Raw genomic sequence first — 20,894 nt, forward strand, 5'->3', positions numbered from 1 at the left:
AACAGAGGCAGAAGTGTTAAAGGGACTAGGAGCTCTTAAAATAAACAAATCCCCTGGGCTGGAGGAGATCCTCCCAATAGTACTCAAAGAAATTTAAGAAGTTATTTATAAACCGCTAACCAAGATCATGCACCATCTCTTGACACAGAGGTTGTACCGACAGATTGGAAAATAGTAAACTTAATACCGATCCACAAAAAGGGAGTCAAAACCGAACCAGGTAACTACAGACCAATAACTTCTATTACATGTAAACATATGGAAACTATAATACGATCTAAAATGGAAAATTACCTATATGGTAACAATATCCTGGGAGACAGTCAGCATGGTTTTAGGAAAGGGAGATCGTGTCTAACTAACCTGCTTGATTTTTTTGAGGATGATACATCGACAATGGATAACTGCAAAGCATACGACATGGTTTATTTAGATTTCCAGAAAGCTTTTGACAAGGTCCCGCATAAAAGATTATTTCTCAAACGTAACACAGTAGGGATTCAAGGAAATGCATGCACATGGATTAGGGAGTGGTTAACATGTAGAAAACAGAAAGTACTGATTAGAGGAGAAACCTTAAAATGGAGCGAGGTAACCAGTGGAGTACCACAGGGATCAGTATTAGGTCCTCTGCTATTCCCAATCTACATTAATGATTTAGATTCTGGTATAGTAAGCAAACTTGTTAAATTTGCAGACGACACAAAAATAGGAGGTGTGGCAAACACTGTTGCAGCAGCAAAGGTCATTCAAAATGATCTAGACAGCATTCAGAACTGGGCAGACACATGGCAAATGACATTTAATAGAGAAACGTGTAAAGTACTGCACGCAGGCAATACAAATGTGCATTATAAATATCATATGGGAGACACTGAAATTGAAGAAGGAATTTATGAAAACGACCTAGGAGTTTATGTTGACTCAGAAATGTCTTCATCTAGACAATGTGGGGAAGCTATAAAAAAGGCCAACAAGATGCTCAGATATATTGTGTGAAGTGTTGAATTTAAATCAAGGGAAGTTATGTTAAAACTCTACAATGCATTAGTACGACCTCACCTAGAATATTGTGTTCTGTTCTGGTCACCTCGTTACAAAAGGATATTGCTGCTCTAGAAAGAGTGCAAAGAAGAGCGACCAGAATTATCCCAGGTTTAAAATGCATGTTGTATGCAGACAGGCTAAAAGAATTGAATCTATTCGTTCTTGTACAAAGAAGACTATGCGGTGATCTGATTCAAGCATTCAAAATTCTAAAAGGTATTGACAATGTCGACCCAGGGGACTTTTTCGACCTGAAAAAAGAAACAAGGACCGGGGTCACAAACGGAGAGGAGATAAAGGGGCATTCAGAACGGAAAATAGGAGGCACTTTTTTACAAAGAGAATTGTGAGAGTCTGGAAACAACTCCCCAGTAATGTTGTTGAAGATGACACCTTGGGATCTTTCAAGAAGCTGCAAATGAGCAAGATGGGCCGTATGGACTCCTCTCGTTTGTAAACTTTCTTATGTTCTTATGTTCTATTACTATACAGTACCTTACATATATGGCACTGTGATCTGATTCAAACATTTGCGATGATCTGATTCAAACATTCAAAATCCGAAAAGGTATAGATAATGTCGACCCAGGTGACTTTTTCGACCTAAAAAAAGAAACAAGGACCAGGGGTCACACATGGAGATTAGATAAAGGGGCATTCAGAACAGAAAATAGGAGGCATTTTTTTTACACAGAGAATTGAGGGTCTGGAACCAACTCCCCAGTAATATTGTTGAAGCCGACACCCTGGGATCTTTCAAGAAGCTGCTTGATGAGATTCAGGGATCAATAAGCTACTAACAACCAAACAAGCAAGATGGGCCGAATGGCCTCCTCTCGTTTGTAAACTTTCTTATGTTCTTTTATGTTCTTATCTAGACAAGATTCAGAACTGGGCAGACACATGGCAAATTACATTTAATAGAGAAAGTGTAAGGTACTGCACGTAGACAATAAAAAGATCTAGGAGTTTATGTTGACTGAGAAATGTCTTTATCTAGACAATGTGGGGAAGCTATAAAAAAGGCCAACAAGATGCTCGGATATATTGTGAAAAGTGTTGAATTTAAATCAAGGGTAGTAATGTTAAAACTTTACAATGCATTAGTAAGGACTTTATCTAGAATATCAAGTTCAGTTCTGGTCACCTCGCTACAAAAAGGATATTGCTGCTTAGAAAGAGTGCAAAGAAGAGCGACCAGAATTATTCCAGGTTTAAAAGGCATGGCGTATGCAGACAGGCTCAAAATTCTAAATGGTATTGACAATGTCGACCCAAGGGACTTTTTTGATCTGAAAAAAGAAACAAGGACCAGGGGTCACAAATGGAGATTAGATAAAGGGGTATTCAGAACAGAAAATAGGAGGCACTGTTTTACACAGATAATTGTGAGGGTCTGGAACCAACTCCCCAGTAATGTTGTTGAAGCCGACACCCTGGGATCCTTCAAGAAGCTGCTTGATGAGACTCTGGGATCAATAAGCTACTAACGAGCAAAATGGGCCGAAGGCCTCCTCTCGTTTGTAAACTTTCTTATGTTCTTAAAATATATATATATATATATATATATATATATATATATATATATATATATATATATATATATAAAGTTCTCTATAATGATGGAATTGAACTAATTTGATATTCTTTTTTACCATATACAATTTAAAGCAATGCAATTTTAATCTACGTTGTTACGATGCTCTCCGGATCGAACCAACACGGCAATTAAACAATTAAATACATTTATTGAAGCTGCTCACACAATTCTTCATTATATATATTCATTAAGCTTTTAAAATAACGATAGAACTCCCTAACCCAATACACAGTTTGTTTATAATTGTTTGGTGAATTCCTCTAATCATGTTGAATGCATGTTCTCTGGAAGGCTACACTTTTCTCGCCTCCACGATAAATAAACTCAACGCGAACACTTACAGTATTATAAGAACATGTTATACGCATACAAACATGTGAAGGAGAAAGTGTACATTGTATATAAAGTGTGGGGGGGAGTCTGACAATATTACATATACATTTAGGCAAAATTCATGTCAATGATCTGTTGCCTGTAAGGAAACTTTATTGTAATATCTAGTACGCCTTTTTCTATACCAAGCTTTCATTATTTACTCTTGAGTTTTTTATTTGTATAATTCAAATCAAATTTACAGTACAGGTCAGCTGTCATATAATGTACATATCAGACAGTTGCAGGCTACAGTTGCAGTTGCATTGATAATTTATGTAACAATACACTAGGTGCAACTAACGGTATATCATTTTAACAATATAAAAAATGTTCAGTAAGGTTAGAAATGATTAAAACAAGTGAATACATCTCATTCATAACTACAAGTATAGAAAAGGCTTAAATATTTTCATAACTACAAATGTTGAATTATCTAGGTAGTCTGTAAGAAATTTACTTTTCCAAGTGCAAATTAGCTCCTGATAAATTATGACAATTAACACGGATTTGCTTTTAAATTCCCACACAAACAAAATAAATAGTCGCAAGAAGCCCTGCTCATTAAGATATTAACATTAGTTTATAAATCAACATAATTTCGGAAATCACATTAGCACGATTATTTAATAACAAAATAGGCATAACGACTGCTTGAAAATGCCAAAATCCGTGCTGCATACCGATTTGCACTGGAGTTATCATTTACGACCTTTTGAAAATCCTGCCCAGTGAGTCATCCTAACCTCCGGACCCTGGTGCTGCTGCTCTGTGAACCAGAGAACCGATTTGACCCCCAATGGCAGGATGAATATGTAGCTCCTGTCTAACCACTGTTTAAAAGCTAGTGTAACTACTGTAAAGTCTGCAATTAAAGTCTGCAAAGTGAATGTTAATCTGTATTATTTGGCTCCACTAAATTCTGTCTAAACTCTGTTAACTAAATTCTTTAATAAAGTGTCTGTCAATCATAAGTAATTTGAATCATGACTATACTTTATTAACCCTTTGCGGTCCATTGTCGGACTGGGTCCGACATTGCAATTATTCCTCACAGGTCCTTTGTCGGACTGGGTCCGACATCATTATAGCAACGCAATAAACGGGTGTTTAGTCGTTTTTTCTCCGGAAAAAGCCGAGAAAACCATTCAATTGCCGAGTGGTAGCGACAGGAGCCGAGACAAGTCGGAAAAAAAAAAAAAAAAAAAAAAAAAAGGCGTATTTCATGAATAGTCATACATGGTATCAGGTATCAGATAATGGGCGTCCATAATAAACAAGCTGGCTAAGTGCGTCAGCGCACTGAGACTATCATGGACATTTGCAGAGCTTTTTTCAGATGTTATAGTAATAAAATAATGACTTTGATCGCATTATTGAGGAGTTTGGTGATAAAACGAGTGATCTGGAGATGATCGATCGGTATGTACGACTATTATTATTATTATTATTTATTTCTTACACAGCTGAACGCTATAGCAAACAAAAGGCTGGGGAGGGGCTGGAGATGCCTAGTGTGTGCTTTGTTGATATGCAGGGCCATTTAAACCCGTTTGACTGTGAAAAAAAATACTTTTAAACAGCGCGTATAAAATTAACTGCGCGTGTGAAAATTAATTATTCCTGGCGTGCCTGACGCGCGATTAATAAATGGACCGCAAAGGGTTAATAAATGTTATGTTTTGGAGAATACATATTGCAGGAGTAAGACGTAATTAATAAGCATAGTCAATTAAAACATATAATTCTTACACCTGTGTCCTGTAATTATAGGGCCAGGTGGCAACCCTAGTTATTTCTCTTGCTATTTGGATGGAGTCTCAGTTTATAAGAAGACAGCAGTTCTTACCATGTACTGTGGGTATGAAGAACACAGTGAAAAGGACCAACTGTGAAGTCCACATTGCTTCAGTGTAAGCTCGTTCTAGCTCTAGTATGAGCTCCCAGGTGAGCTAAAACACCAATTGCGTTGTTGTTGTTCCTTTGGAACTCCTTCAGTAGGATGGATCAGAGTCATAAATATGCAAACCTGTAAACAGAAAACATAACAATGCAGTCAATTTTTTCACAAAAGTAACACAATCCTTTCATGATAAAATCAATTCAGAGGTTTTGCGTGACCGCATATCCAGCCAGTATGTCAGACATATTCATTCTTCACCACATCAATAAATACAAATTTAGATCTATCAATATCATGAAAAACTAAATTACCATAACCTACATCCACTATATATAAGTTAGACTTACAGACAGATGGACTGATGATTACATAAACCTCCAGATACTAACACTCTCAATAACATGTTCTAAGAATGCACTAACCAAGAAATTATCTCGATATATACTGTTGCATAACAGAAAGGCAACACTCAGGTCTAATGGATTTAATCAAATATTTTAAACATATATATCAAACAAAATCAGGGAAAATGTAAACAAAAATACAGATTAAAGAATCATGATAAGTTTTCAGGGTAAAATGTGACACACATTACAGTTAGTATTGGGTATGACCTCCCTGAGCATTAACACAATCCTGGCAGTGTTGATGCATAAACCTGATCAGCCTCTGGATAGACTGGATGTTCCGCCACTTTTCCTGTGCAGCTGCAGCCAGCTGGCAAAGGTTGGCTGGTCAGGGTTGTCTCCTGTGGATGGCACTGGCGATTTGGCCCCACAGATATTTTATTGGACTCAGGTCAGGAGAAAAGTTGGCCATGGCAAGACCTCGACATTGTTTTCTTGAAGTCATGCAATTGTAATCCTTGCACTGTGTGGTCTTGCATTGTCCTGCTGGAAAATCGACACTTCCGGATTGGCTTGCAGGGTCAGAAAAACTGTTGCCTCAAGGACTTCGTCAATGTATCGCTGAGCAGTAAGGTTGCCCTCAATCTGCACCAAAAGCGTTCTTGTGTTAAAGGAAATTCCACCCCACATCATCACACTTCCAAACCCCCCCCGGTTGGCTTGAACAACGCAACAGTCAGCATAACACTCACCACACCGTCTCCACACACGTTGTCTTCCGTCCGGTCTGTCAAGGACAAAGCAGCATTCATCAGTGAATAAAACACTCCACCACTCTCTCAGATGTTCTCTGGCCCACAGAAGATTTAGTCTCTCAGCTGTCAACATGTTACGGCCTCCGAGCATGCAAATCATTTTCATGCAGATGGCGAGCTACAGTCATTCCACTGATGCATGGGTTATTTCTTCCTGGAATGAGCTGGTTTCCTGGTTTCTCTGGATTAGTCTGCTGATTGTTGAAGCAGAACATCTCATTCTCTGGGCAACTTCTCTCACAGACAGGTTGCCTTCAATCATGCTGATAGCAATCAGGTGATCTTCATTACTCAAGCGGGGCATGGTTGTACCTTTTGCTGTTCTTACATTAATTAAAATCATGTCTTTTCAAATGGCTATTTATACAGATTCTTAACTCATTTTGGCAATTTTAACTCAAATACCAAAAACTGAGCACCTGGTGTTTTTATGAAATCACATGACTTGAGCTCAGTATTTTGTTATCCCAAGGAACAATACTACTCAATCAACAAACCTATCTGCTCACTATTTCAAATGTAAATAACATTAAGTATGTGCCAGTGGCAGGATGGCTGAGTGGTGACGTCAGGCCATAATGCAGGAAGAAAAACAAACTCTAAAATACTGCGGTGCAAAGGCGCTGTGGCACCGTTTATAACACAAAAATAAATAAAATCTTTGAACAAAAAACACAAAATAAAAAGATAAACAAAAACAAATCACTAACACAAAAACAGCCAATACAGGTCAGGCTGGGCAAATGCTATCACTGATCCTGTATATTTTTTTTAAATTTTACTTTTAAACTCTTGCTCCCTTTCCTCCTCTTGAACATCCACCTAGAGCTGGGAGAACTGCAAGGTTATATACAGGTGACCATCTCACAATTGGCAACAATTAAACAATTAATTAACTCGGGAGATGGTCACCTTCTGCACAAGGTTTTTAATGTGGATGGGGCTTCCCATCCATGCTGCTAAACAATACAAAATAATAACAAAACATGGCTCCGCCGCTATATTTATAAACAAATAAATCATAACAATAATAATTAACAATAATAACAATAATCATAACAATAATAACTACAACAAAACAAATACAAAACAATAAACTGCAGAGGGGTACCCCGCTCTATAAATAAACAAACACATACACCGGGCTCCTCACCCTGTTACAGTGCCCAATGAGCTATTGATGTAAAACTTAAGACTTGCAATTTTACATATACTGATGCACAATGAAAACGCATGTGACATACAGACAAAAGACAGACATATCTCCTCCATATACTCTAAATTCTAATACCATCAAAAACTTCTGCTAAGAAACATGTCACTTAAAACAAAACAGTTGAAGTGGAAAAAAAATAAACATGCTAACCCTCTTCCAAAACCCAGTAGACCAACAATACTACAATATTTATATTGACTTTTAAACAGCTAAGAAATGAAATACTACTGCAATTGTACTGTGTTTGCTTATAATAGTTAGCACTATTTATTCTGTTGTTCTTGCTGTTTGTATATGTGTATGTTCACTGTACAGAAATTGATATGCACACAATAATATAAACATGTCCATTCTATAGAATTGCATTTCCAGATGGCAAGACAATTAGATGAGTCACTGTTGGCAGAAAACTTGTCTGATTCTGGTGAATCAGAATTTTCTGACAGTGATTCATTTATATAATATAGGTGACTTAGTATTATTATTATTATTTCTTAGCAGACGTTATCCAGGACGACTTACAGTTGTTACAAGATATCACATTATTTTTACATACAATTACCCATTTATACAGTTGTTTTTTTTACTGGAGCAATCTAGGTAAAGTACCTTGCTCAAGGGTACAGCAGCAGTGTCCTCCACCAGGGATTGAACCCACAACCCTCCGGTCAAGAGTCCAGAGCCCTCACCACTACTCCACACTGCTGTCCTATTATTTCTTATTAAAATAAATGTACAGTTCTAAACCATGTTTTGTGTTGTTTTTTAATAAAAGGCTCAATTCATAGAATCACTCAGGTGAAAGAATGTCTTGTATTTTGCCTATATTAACAAAAATGTCAACAACATTTTCAGGGAGTATTGTAGGGTCCTTCAGGTACCAGAATAACATGTTTCTGTACCTTTATCTCTATGAATCATAATAGAAAATCAGTAAAAGTTTTTATAGTTCCTGAAGTATTGATAATATTCTCTAGCATGTCCTGAACCAAGAAATACCATTTTGTAGTTTCTAGTACTGAAAGAATATTTAATTAACCGTTTCACCAAGCATTTTTCAGTGGTATGCTCTCCCAGAACCAGGCGTTTCTTGGCTGTATTTGACTCACTTCAAATAAAAATTCACTAAAAATCAATACCGATTTTTGTCGTCCAGTGCAACTCTTACTTTGAAAAATGTAAATGGTGGTGCGGGTTTTACACACACAGCATATGGACTACAGTAGCATATACCAACTGAAAATTATAGCAGATTGGTGTACAATATAATTCTTTTTAAGTTTGTGCCTGTGGCAAAGTGGTTTGCAGTGCACAGGTGTAGAGGTGATGTCATTACGAAACAGAAGACAGACAACAAAGTTCACGATCCAAACACATTTATTTTTACAATTCCGGTCTAGCAACCGCAAAGAATAATCCCAGGCAACGCACTGTTCCAAATGAAGGGTTTACATCCCGAAATAAAAGTCCCGTGTTAGCTGTCTAATAAACAAACAAGTATATAATTAGACACGACAAAACAAACAAACACTCACGATACAAATATAGTTCTCCTTTCTGCAGTTCTCTCTTAACCATAACAAAAAGGACAGATCACCTAGCCACGTCCCCTTTTGTACCGTCAGTCATGCCCCCTTGGTTAGCGAGTGCAACCGTTTCTCCTCCAATCCGCGGTTGGCACATCCCTTCACTTCTGGGGCGATGACTTGGCGTACCATAGTTCTGCCCCCTTTCTAGATGGCCGACTTTCACCTTTCCCATGGAATGAATTGTCAGACCATCCAGTCCGGGTCACTCTGTTCCCTTTACACAGCGCCCTCCCAGGTCGGGAGGGAGATTTATAACCAATATTCATTCTTTCTCTGTCACAGTGTCATATATGTAAGGTACGGTATAGTAATAGAACATAAGAACATAAGAAAGTTTACAAACGAGAGGAGTCCATACGGCCCATCTTGCTCATTTGCAGCTTCTTGAAAGATCCCAAGGTGTCATCTTCAACAACATTACTGGGGAGTTGTTTCCAGACTCTCACAATTCTCTTTGTAAAAAAGTGCCTCCTATTTTCTGTTCTGAATGCCCCTTTATCTCCTCTCCGTTTGTGACCCCGGTCCTTGTTTCTTTTTTCAGGTCGAAAAAGTCCCCTGGGTCGACATTGTCAATACCTTTTAGAATTTTGAATGCTTGAATCAGATCACCGCATAGTCTTCTTTGTACAAGAATGAATAGATTCAATTCTTTTAGCCTGTCTGCATACAACATGCATTTTAAACCTGGAATAATTCTGGTTGCTCTTCTTTGCACTCTTTCTAGAGCAGCAATATCCTTTTTGTAACAAGGTGACCAGATCTGACACAATATTCTAGATACATTGTAAAGTTTTAACATTACTGATTTAAATTCAACACTTTTCACAATATATCCGAGCATCTTGTTGGCCTTTTTTATAGCTTCCCCACATTGTCTAGACGAAGACATTTCTGAGTCAACATGAACTCCGAGGTCTTTTTCATAGATTCCTTCTTCAATTTCAGTATCTCCCATATGATATTTATAATGCACATTTTTGTTGCCTGCGTGCAGTGCCTTACACTTTTCTCTATTAAATGTCTGCCCAGTTCTGAATGCTGTCTAGATCATTTTGAATGACCTTTGCTGCTGCTCCTCCTATTTTTGTGTCGTCTGCAAATTTAACAAGTTTGCTTACTATACCAGAATCTAAATCATTAATGTAGATTAGGAATAGCAGAGGACCTAATATTGATCCCTGTGGTACACCACTGGTTACCTCGCTCCATTTTGAGGTTTCTGCTCTAATCAATACTTTCTGTTTTCTACATGTTAACCACTCCCTAATCCATGTGCATGCATTTCCTTGAATCCCTACTGCGTTCATTTTGAGAATTAATCATTTATGCAGGACTTTCTTTCTGGAAATCTAAATAAACCATGTCATATGCTTTGCAATTATTCATTGTCGATGTTGCATCCTCAAAAAAATCAAGCAGGTTAGTTAGACATGATCTTACTGCCGCTGTATACCACAATTCAGCACAGTGGCAACACCACTGAACCAATTGCTGGTAAAAAGAGCTACCTTCTTGTGGGATGTGCACTGTGAGCAGTCTCAAAGCACTTAAACATTTTCTAGCCAATGCTGCAGTCCTGGCTTATTCAGACCCAGACAAGGAGTTTCAACTTTTCACTGATGCCAGTGACACCGGCCTGGGAGCTGTGCTGGAATAAAGCAATATGTTTATTGCATACAAAAGCTTAACCAAAAGTGAAAAAAACTATGGCACAATCCAAAAGGAATGTTTGCCATTGTTATATGCCATGAAGGAGTTTGACTGCACCATCAAGTACAAAAAAGGGTGTGAAAAAATAAATGCTGACACGCTGTCCAGGCAACCACAGTCCTGTCTGCAAGGACACAGTATTGCAGCGACCATGCTGGAATCAGAAATTACATGTGAGCAGTTGCAAACACTCCAGAAGGAGGACCCAGTTCCCCACAGTGTCACTCAAGCTGTTAAACAAGAAACATACAGATTGGAAACAGTTTCCCTTGCACCGATATGCCCAATTATGGCCGTAGCTTAGGATCATTGATGGCATACTACACAGATGTTACTGTACGCACCAGCCGTCAGTGCAATAGTGCTACCGGAGCCGCTCCAACACAAGCTCTTATGTCGCTTTCACGATGCTGCCCTTGCGGGCCACCAAGGTGTCAAGAAATCATTGGACCTTCTACTACATCGAGCCTATTGGGTAGGCATGACTAAAGATCTTCCAGTACTGGCGTACATGTAAAGCTTGTCAAAGAGCTTAAAGACTTGTGTACCTGCACTTCTTATAGCCAGAAATAAGATCTAAAGTGCATGTAGAGATGTTTTAAAGTTAATGCTGCATGCTTGAAAGCGTATAGCTCCTCAGGAGTTGTATTAAAGTGTATATAATTCTAATTGTTTATTTTTTACTGTATATACTGTCGTACTATGATACCCAAAATGCATTCAACGATACGTAATATCACGCAATTTCACTGGCCATAGAGTATTGAAGAGTATTCAATTGAGTGTGAAATGGTAGTTGAATGTATGTTACATACTCTGTTAAATATAAGTAATCTGTTAAATATAAGTTTGTTAAAGTGGGTGACAAGTGGTACAAAAAGAAAGATGACCAAATTGGAAACAGCACAAGGCAGTGAGAATATATGCGCATTAATATAACTGTAACTACACAAACAGCATCCTACGAAATTATACTTACACATAACTTTCAATCCTTTTTTTAACTGTACAGATACAATTGTTCATATGCCTGTATAGTATGGAATATGATCAAATATATAGTAGACCCTGATATTGATGTGATACAGCCATCTGAAATGTTTTTGTATCAGATAGTTTGGCTTGTGTCAGATAGCTTGCCTCAGATGGAGCCACTAAAAAAAACTGTTAAAAAAAAAAACCTATGTGAACTGCAAACAAAATGACTGAAAAAGAAAACAAACCTGAAGGACTGTCAACCAAGGACAGAGAAAAAAAAAAAAAAAAATACAAACACTAAACAGAATATCATAGTAGACATTCAAATGATAATTGAAAAACAACAAAATTATAAAATGTCCCTGGTGGAGCGTAACCCAATCATGCCCAGATTTATTTAGTGTGTCTGCATGGAAGATGGTGAGGTATACCAAATGAATACACTAAGGCCCAAATTTATAAGGGGAAAAACCGACCGCAAAATACCACGTAATGTGTGTGTTCAGTACGTCAAAATTAGGTGAAGCAGGCGATTCCGCAATCAAACAATTGAAATACCCCTCACCGCAGTTAGTGATGGAGAATTGCACACCTCTCACAATAAATAACGGGTTTGGGTCAACCCTGCGTGTGTAGGTTACACATTCCAAGTGAAAATGAATGGCACACAAAGACCTCAGCCTGGTACTAGCCATGGTGATGAGGATGCTCAGAAGTGAAAACTGAAATTCACCAATATGGAAGTGGAGATTTTGGTACAAGCAGTACTTGTAACACATGAAGATGTGTTACAAGCTCACAATACATCACCAGGACAAAGGAATAAAATATGGATAAAGGAATAAAATATGGAATAAAATAAGGAATAAAATATGGAATAAAATAAGGAATAAAATATGGAATGTGTGGTGGCTTCTTAATAAACAAATGTACCACTACGAGTTTGTAGTCTAGGTTGCTTATACATTATGACACATTAGGGATCAGTATTAGGTCCTCTGCTATTCCTAATCTACATTAATGATTTAGATTCTGGTATAGTAAGCAAACTTGTTACATTTGCAGACGACACAAAAATAGGAGGAGTGGCAAACACTGTTGCTGCAGCAAAGGTCATTCAAAATGATCTAGACAGCATTCAGAACTAGGCAGACACATGGCAAATGAAATTTAATAGAGAAAAGTGTAAAGTATTGCATGCGGGCAATAAAAATGTGCATTATAAATGTCATATGGGAGATAGTGAAATTGAAGAAGGGAACTATGAAAAAGACCTAGGAGTTTATGTTGACTCAGAAATGTCTTCATCTAGGACAATGTGAGGAAGCTATAAAAAAGGCCAACAAGATGCTCGGATATATTGTAAGAAGTGTTGAATTTAAATCAAGGGAAGTAATGTTAAAACTTTGCAATGCATTAGTAAGACCTCACCTAGAATATTGTGTTCAGTTCTGGTCACCTCGTTACAAAAAGGATATTGTTGCTCTAGAAAGAGTGCAAGAAGAGCAACCAGAATTGTCCTGGGTTTAAAAGGCATGTTGTATGCAGACAGGCTAAAAGAATTGAATCTATTCAGTCTTGAACAAAGAAGACTACGCAGTGATCTGATTCAAGCATTCAAAATCCTAAACGGTAAAGACAATGTCGACCCAGGGGACTTTTTTGACCTGAAAAAAGAAACAAGGACCAGGGGTCACAAATGGAGATTAGAGAAAGGGGCATTCAGAACAGAAAATAGGAGGCACTTTTTTACACAGAGAATTGTGAGGGTCTGGAACCAACTCCCCAGTAATGTTGTTGAAGCTGACACCCTGGGATCACTCAACAAGCTGCTTGATGAGGTGCTGGGATCAATAAGCTACTAACAACCAAATGAGCAAGATGGGCTGAATGGCCTCCTCTCATTTGTAAACTTTCTTATGTTTTTATGAGAGATAGGACGAAGGTTGCAATATTCTAATTTGTTAGGCCTGGCTTTTTTACAATAGGAGAAATCAGCGCATTTTTTAAATAAGTTGGAAAAATTCCTTCAGTGATAGATTTATTTATTAAATCAGTAAGAATTGGCAATAAAACAGATTTAGCACTTTTTATTAAGGTGGCAAGGTTACAGGATCAAGGTTACAATATGAAGGGTTTGTAGCAGCTAAAAAAGGTTCCAAGGTTGTGACTGTCATCAATGACCAATTTGTCAGGGCATCTTTAAATTAGGTAGAGGGATATGCTGAGCCTCCCCTAAGCCGTTTTTCGTTACAGTGGGATAGATGGAATCGGCATTTAATCGATGGATCAGTGAGTGGAGGCCCCGTTTTTGGTCAATACTGGCATATCTGTATCTATCCTACACACTGAGCAAACCCAATGACAGGTGGCAGCAGCTCTCTGGATGGCTTCCAGGGAGCCTCAGCCAAAGACTACTTTTCTAAATCTTTTTCTATCAGCACCGCTAACGATATCTTAAGGGTGGCCAGGCCTATGCTTAAGCATACATGGATGATATGACAACCATGACTACAACAGTAGCCTGCACTAATCGGTTATTGGGCAAATTAACCAATAACATTGAATGGGCACGAATGCAATTCAAGCCCACTAAATCAAGGAGCATCTCTATAATTAAAGGTAAAGTAGTAGATAAAACGTTCTTCATTAACGGTGAGGCAATACCAACAGTGTCTGAGAAGCCAGTGAAGAGTCTTGGGAGATGGTACGACGGAGATCTAAAGAACACAGTTTGTGTGGGAGAAGTTAGACAACAAGCAGTGGAAGGGTTGAAGAGCATAGACAGCAGCGCTTTACCGGGCAAAGTAAAACTCTGGTGCTTTCAGTTTGGTCTACTGCCGAGGTTGCTGTGGCCACTGACTGTGTATGAGGTTTCTTTGACAACAGTAGAGAAGCTGGAAGCCTTAATCAGTTCATACATCAGGAAATGGTTGGGAGTTCCACGCTGCCTCAGTAGAGTGGGACTTTATGGTAAAGGAATACTGCAGCTACCAGTATCCGCTCTAACCGAGAAGTTTAAGTGCGCCAAGGTCAGACTGGAAATGACATTAGTAGAGTCATGCGACAAATGGTCTCAGTTCAGCTCCTCCTACATGGCACAAGGCAGCCCCAGCTCAATGGAGGAAGATGGTAGTCAACAAGGTGCAAAAGCAGGAGGAGAGGATGAGGTGTATAAAGGCCATTTCCCAGGCCAAGCAGGGAGAATAGATGAGATGGGAAGAGTGTGGAACAACGCAAGATCGGCTGGCAAGACCTATGGTCAATGGAACAGAGCAGGATCAGCTTCCTCATCAGGTCAACATATGATGTTCTCCCATCACCACAGAACCTAAACCTCTGGGTAGGAGAGGATCCCTCATGTCCTTTGTGTTCATCACCTGCAGCATTAAGGCACATTTTGACAGGATGTAAGGTGGCTCTTAGCCAAGGACGGTTTACTTGGCGCCATGACCAGGTGCTGCGATGTTTGGCCTTAGCATTGGAAGACAAGCGTAACATGACCAATAAGTTGCCACCTGTTCCATCAAAACATTACACACAAAAGACAACATTCATCCGTCCAGGAGAGCAACCACCAAGAAAAGGTGTTAAAACCAATCCTCGCCCAGGACAACTGGAAGCTGCTAGAGACTGGAAAATGCTGGCAGATGTTGGTCGGCTTATTTTTCCACCTGAGATTGCCACCACTAACCTTCGACCAGATATTGTCTTGTGGTCTGGATCAGCACGTCTTGTTCACCTGGTAGAGTTAACAGTGCCATGAGAGGATGCTGTAGATGAGGCGTATGAGAGGAAGAAACTGCGGTATGCTCAACTAGCCACTGAAGCGGAACAGCGAGGATGGAGAGTCTGGGTTTACCCAATGGAGGTGGGTTGTCGAGGATTTGTGGCACACTCTACAACCCGGTTTCTCAGAGACGTCGGATTCAGTGGCCAAGAGTTGCGTCGCACAGTGAAGAACTTATCTGAAGCAGCAGTTGTTGAGACGGAAAGTTTCTGGCTGGGGACCTCAAGCACAATAGAAAGAAAGAAACGCTGATGTACAGGTAAGTAAGCTGGGCTGAGTTGAGTGGGGGACGGAGGGGGGTGATGCTGGGACGCCAGAATCACCGTCGAGCCCTCTTGAGGTGTCGTGGGCTAGTCAACAAAACACAGAGGATGAAAAGTGCCCACTTGAAGACCCCAGAGATGTACCGTACTTAGCTCAATCCAGACGGTTGTCATGCTGATGCGCTGGGGAGACCGCACAGTGGTTGATCCCTGGAGCCAGCATCGCAGCCATTGTGTGTGCTGATGTGCTAGGGAGGCAAAATAAGCTGATCCCTGGAGCCAGCATTACACTTCAGCCATCAACACCAGACAGAAGGATACCTACATCATCATATGGAAGGAAGCGCAAATGGATGGAGACACCTATGGATCACATTAGTTTACTGTAAAGCTACGTCTTAGTTGGTGCTTATCTTGGCGAGCCGAGTTCAAATCAGCATAAAGTTTTAACATCTACTCTCGTGTAATGGAAATCATGTTGGACAAGAGACAGGCCATGTGTGCAGTATTCACGATGGTGGTTGTATATCAGTAATTAAAAAGCCTGAATCTTACCCTTACACTAACCCTTCTGTACAATCTATCATTACAGTTCAGCAGGCAGCACTAATGAACATGACTGCAGCCTGTTGCAAGGTGAGGAAGATATAAATGGATCACCACATAAGGGAGACAGTATCGTTACCCAAGGGAGGCAGAGGGTGACTTACAGGACGTCATCACATCATTACTACATCAGGGTATACTAGAGGAATGTACATCTGTTACCAACTCACCCATAGGGCCAGTAAAGAAGCCGGACGGCTCCAGGCATTTTACAGTGGACTACAGCTTGCTTAACAAAAGCATTCCAGCAGCCAGCGCAGTGATAAGAGGCAACATACCGTATTATCCAGTGTACCCCCTAACACTACTGTTTTCTCTGTATTGGACATTTCTAACATCTAACAGGGCAGCAGTGTGGAGTAGTGGTTAGGGCTCTGGACTCTGGACCGGAGGGTTGTGGGTTCAATCCCCAGTGGGGGACACTGCTGTTGTACCCTTGAGCAAGGTACTTTACCTAGATTGCTCCAGTAAAAACCCAACTGTATAAATGGGTAATTGTATGTAAAATAATGTGATATCTGTATAATGTGAAATAATGTATAATGTGATATCTTGTAACAATTGTAAGTCGCCCTGGATAAGGGCGTCTGCTAATAAATAATAATAATAATAATAATCTTTTAGAGTGTGCCACTGAAAGAGGACTGTCAGTACAAATTTGCATTTACCTTTGGGGACAAGCAGTACACTTGGACTAGGTTGCCACAGGGGTTTCATAACTCACCTACCATATTCCATAAACGAGTGGCTGCAACCATAAAAGGATTCAGCAAGCCAGACGCTTTGCTACAACATATGTAGATGAGCTGCTCCAGGCAACAGAAACACAGGAGGAGCATGATGAACTCTTGCCCAAGCTCCTACAACTTCTGACACAGGTGGGGTTAAAAGGCAACCCCAAGAAAGCACAGATAGCTTAACAGTCTGTCAGGTTCCTGGGCGTTACAATTTCGAAGGAAGGACGTACGCCACACAAAGAAAAGATAAAACTCATCACACACATACCACTGCCAGTCACCAAAACCGCTCTCTGCTCCTTTCTGAGTCTCTTCACCTATCAGAGGGACTTCATACCTGGGTTCACGGAAGCAGTAAAACCCCTGTATGACCACACTAAAAAAGAGATCCCAGATGATAAATTACCATGGACGGAGTACCACACTGCTGTCATGGAATAAAAAATCTGGGTGTCATTTTTGACCTAGATCTTTCATTTGAATCCCACATTAGAAATGTAACAAGTGTCTTTTTTCCATCTACGAAATACTGCTAAATTAAGACGCTTTCTCTCAGCACAGGATGCTGATAGACTGATGCATGCCTTTGTAACGTCTAGAATAGACTACTGTAATGCCCTATTTTCTGGTATTCCAAACTGTGCTTTGTCCAGATTGCAGCTCATGAAGGTTGATGGTATCTCTAGTTCCAGACACAGGATTGAACGTTACCTATGTACCGACGTACAGCAGTCTTTTCATGTAAATACTGTGCAATAGTTAATTTTAAGTACATGGTTAATGTTTGAATGAATTGTTATGTTCTCTTTGTTGTTTTTTTAAGCTCTGCAATGTTTAGTTTGTTGATGTTCCTGCATAATAAGATCATAAGAAAGTTTACAAACAAGAGGAGGCCATTCGGCCCATCTTGCTCGTTTGGGTGTTAGTAGCTTATTGATCCCAGAATCTCATCAAGCAGCTTCTTGAAAGATCCCAGGGTGTTGGCTTTAACAACATTACTGAGGAGTTGGTTCCAGACCCTCACAATTCTCTGTGTAAAAAAGTGCCTCCTATTTTCTGTTCTGAATGCCCCTTTATCTAATCTCCATTTCTGACCCCTGGTCCTTGTTTCTTTTTTCAGGTCGAAAAAGTCGCCTGGGTCAACATTGTCGGTACTTTTTAGAATTTTGAATGCTTGAATCAGATCACCGCATAGTTTCTTTGTTCAAGATGAATAGATTCAATTCTTTCAGCCTCTCTGCATACAACATGCCTTTTAAACCAGGGATAATTCTGGTTGCTCTTCTTTGCACTCTTTCTAGAGCAGCAATATCCTTTTTGTAACAAGGTGACCAGAACTGAACACAATATTCTAGATGAGATCTTACTAATGCCTTGTAAAGTTTTAACATTACTTCCCTTGATTTAAATTCAACACTTTTCAGAATATATCCGAGCAGTGCTTACAATTGATTCCATTGTCTATGATGCATCCTCAAAAAAATCAAGCAGGTTAGTTAGACACAATCTCCCTTTCCTAAAACCATGCTTACTGTCTCCCAGGATCCCAGGATACTGTTACCATATAGGTAATAAGAACATAAGAACATAAGAAAGTTTACGCCCTGGGGGCATAGAGTTAATTTTAATGCAAAAGTGTAGGAGGGGCATTGATTCAAGATAGGGATGAAATAACAAGTAATATTACTGTAATATTTTTAACATGAGCTAGATAGATTACGTTTAGAATTAGGCATGTTTCAAATTCTAAAGGCACAGCACACAGTTATGTTAAAGAATCAAAAAACATTTATTAACACTAGGACTGCCAATGCAGTCATTTTTACGGGTTTCACTTTTAAAATTTAAAATTACTCTGCATGTGTGAAAGATATGCGGTTGTCCATTCTTGACTTTTCCGAAACACGTATTAAACACCCTGATAGCATTTGAAAGGCAAGATCTCAGAAATAAAAAATTTATAATCCCCTCTACCTTTGACTGCCTTTTACAATACATGTTTTTATTTGAATATAGCCTACAATATTTTATTTTATTTTTATATACAAGCCTGTTGTTATCTATACTGGCAGCCACCAGTTCCTTCGTTTTGTACAAGGAATGCAATGGGGACAATATCAGTAGGAGAGATTTCATCTTAGAGCTAGCCACAGCGCTTCGGCAGAAACATTTCAATCAGAAAACTGCAAAGCAGCAGCTGCAGCAGCTCAACCTGGATTCTGTGCTGCACCGAATGACACACACACACGCAAGAGAAAACATTTTTGTTTTAAATTAAAAACGACTCGTTTTTACAGTTTTGTATATACAGTGCCTTGCAAAAGTATTCAGACCCCTGACCAATTCTCTCATATTACTGAATTACAAACACTGAAACTCAAAATCAATTATTGTAAGGTGACATTGGTTTTATGTTGGGAAATATTTTTAAGAAAAATAAAAAACTGAAATATCTTGCTTGCATAAGGATTCAACCCCCACACATTAATATTTGGTAGAGCCACCTTTTGCTGCAGTAACAGCTTTAAGTCTTTTGGGGCAAGTATGTACCAGCTTTGCACACAGTGTCGGAGTGATTTTGGACCATTCTTCTTGGCAGATTTGCTCCAGGTTGTTCAAGTTGGTTGGACGATGCTTGTGGACCGCAATTTTCAAATAGTGCCACAGATTCTCAATGGGATTGAGATCAGGACTTTGACTGGGCCACTGTAGGACATTCACCTTTTTGTTCTTGAGCCACTCCAATGTTGCTTTGGCCTTGTACTTGGGATCATTGTCCTGCTGAAAGGTGAATTTCCTCCCAAGCTTCAGTTTTTTAGCAGACTGAATCAGGTTCTGCAGTATTTACCTGTATTTTGCTCCATCCATTCTTCCTTCAATTTTAACAAGATGCCCAGTCTTTGCCGATGAGAAGCATCCCCACAGCATGATGCTCCCACCACCATACTTCACTGTTGGGATGGTGTGTCTTGAGGCATGGGCAGTGTTAGGTTTGCGCCACACATAGCGCTTTGAGTTTTGGCCAAAAAGCTCTATCTTGGTCTCATCTGACCACAAAACCTTTTCCCACATCGCAGCTGGGTCACTCTCATGCTTTCTGGCAAACTCCAGACGTGCTTACAGATGGTACTTTTTGAGTAACGGCTTCTTTCTTGCCACCCTCCCACACAGGCCAGTGTTATGCAGAGCTCTTGATATGGTTGACTGGTGCACCATTACTCCACTCCCAGCCACTGAACTCTGTAGCTACTTCAAAGTGATTGTTGGCCTTTCTGTGGCTTCTCTCATAAGTCTCCTTCTTGTTTGAGCACTGAGTTTTGAGGGACGTAATTTCCTTTGTCGGTGCCTGGGTGGTGTGATGCAGCTTCCACTTCCTGATTATTGATCCAACTGTGCTCACTGGGATATCCAAACACTTGGATATTATTTTGTACCCTTTCCCTAATCTATGCATTTGTATTACTTTATCTCTAACTTCTGTAGAATGCTCTTTGGTCTTCATTTTCCTTCAGATTAACAGCCTGACTAATGATCCTTCAACAGTGGGGTTTTTATCCAGAAAATGTGACAGCAACTTCAATGGTTCACAGATGGAGGCCAATGGTAAGGTAATTGTGTCCTCGTTAGGGCAATTTCTTTCATCGGTGTAAACTGGGAGCTTCCACAGCACAGGGGTTGAATACTTATGCAAGCAAGATGGCAGACAAAGGCAGACAGGCTTCCCAGCGACAGCGTGTGGAAGCGACATCGTGTGAGAAGTACGAGTGGACAAGTACAACGCAGTTAGAAGCAGAAAGGAGGAATTACATCTTTAAATTTGGAGTTGCTTTAATCAGAAAACATTGCAGCTTAGCCTTGCAGCTGCGTGTATTTTTCTGATAAGCTGAAACTCGGAGCAGCTGATTCAAATCCCGCGGCATT

At 39.6% G+C, this 20,894-nt stretch overlaps 1 protein-coding gene across 13 annotated transcripts in view; it reads right to left on the minus strand.

Annotated features, from left to right (window-relative positions):
- adgrl3.1 (adhesion G protein-coupled receptor L3.1) overlaps positions 1–20,894 on the minus strand; it is a 450,501-nt gene that overhangs the window by 364,556 nt on the left and 65,051 nt on the right. For 12 of the 13 annotated variants that reach the window (XM_059026051.1, XM_034035060.3, XM_034035058.3 and 9 more), the window contains one exon: positions 4,869–5,048. The exons of the other annotated variant lie outside the window; for it this stretch is intronic. In XM_059026051.1, the coding sequence (XP_058882034.1) occupies positions 4,869–4,923 (55 nt within the window). In that variant the 5' untranslated portion in view covers positions 4,924–5,048. The remainder of the gene's footprint in view (positions 1–4,868; positions 5,049–20,894) is intronic. 13 annotated transcript variants of the gene reach the window in all.

This window comes from Acipenser ruthenus, chromosome 1 (assembly GCF_902713425.1).
Source record: "Acipenser ruthenus chromosome 1, fAciRut3.2 maternal haplotype, whole genome shotgun sequence".
Taxonomy (NCBI): domain Eukaryota; kingdom Metazoa; phylum Chordata; class Actinopteri; order Acipenseriformes; family Acipenseridae; genus Acipenser; species Acipenser ruthenus.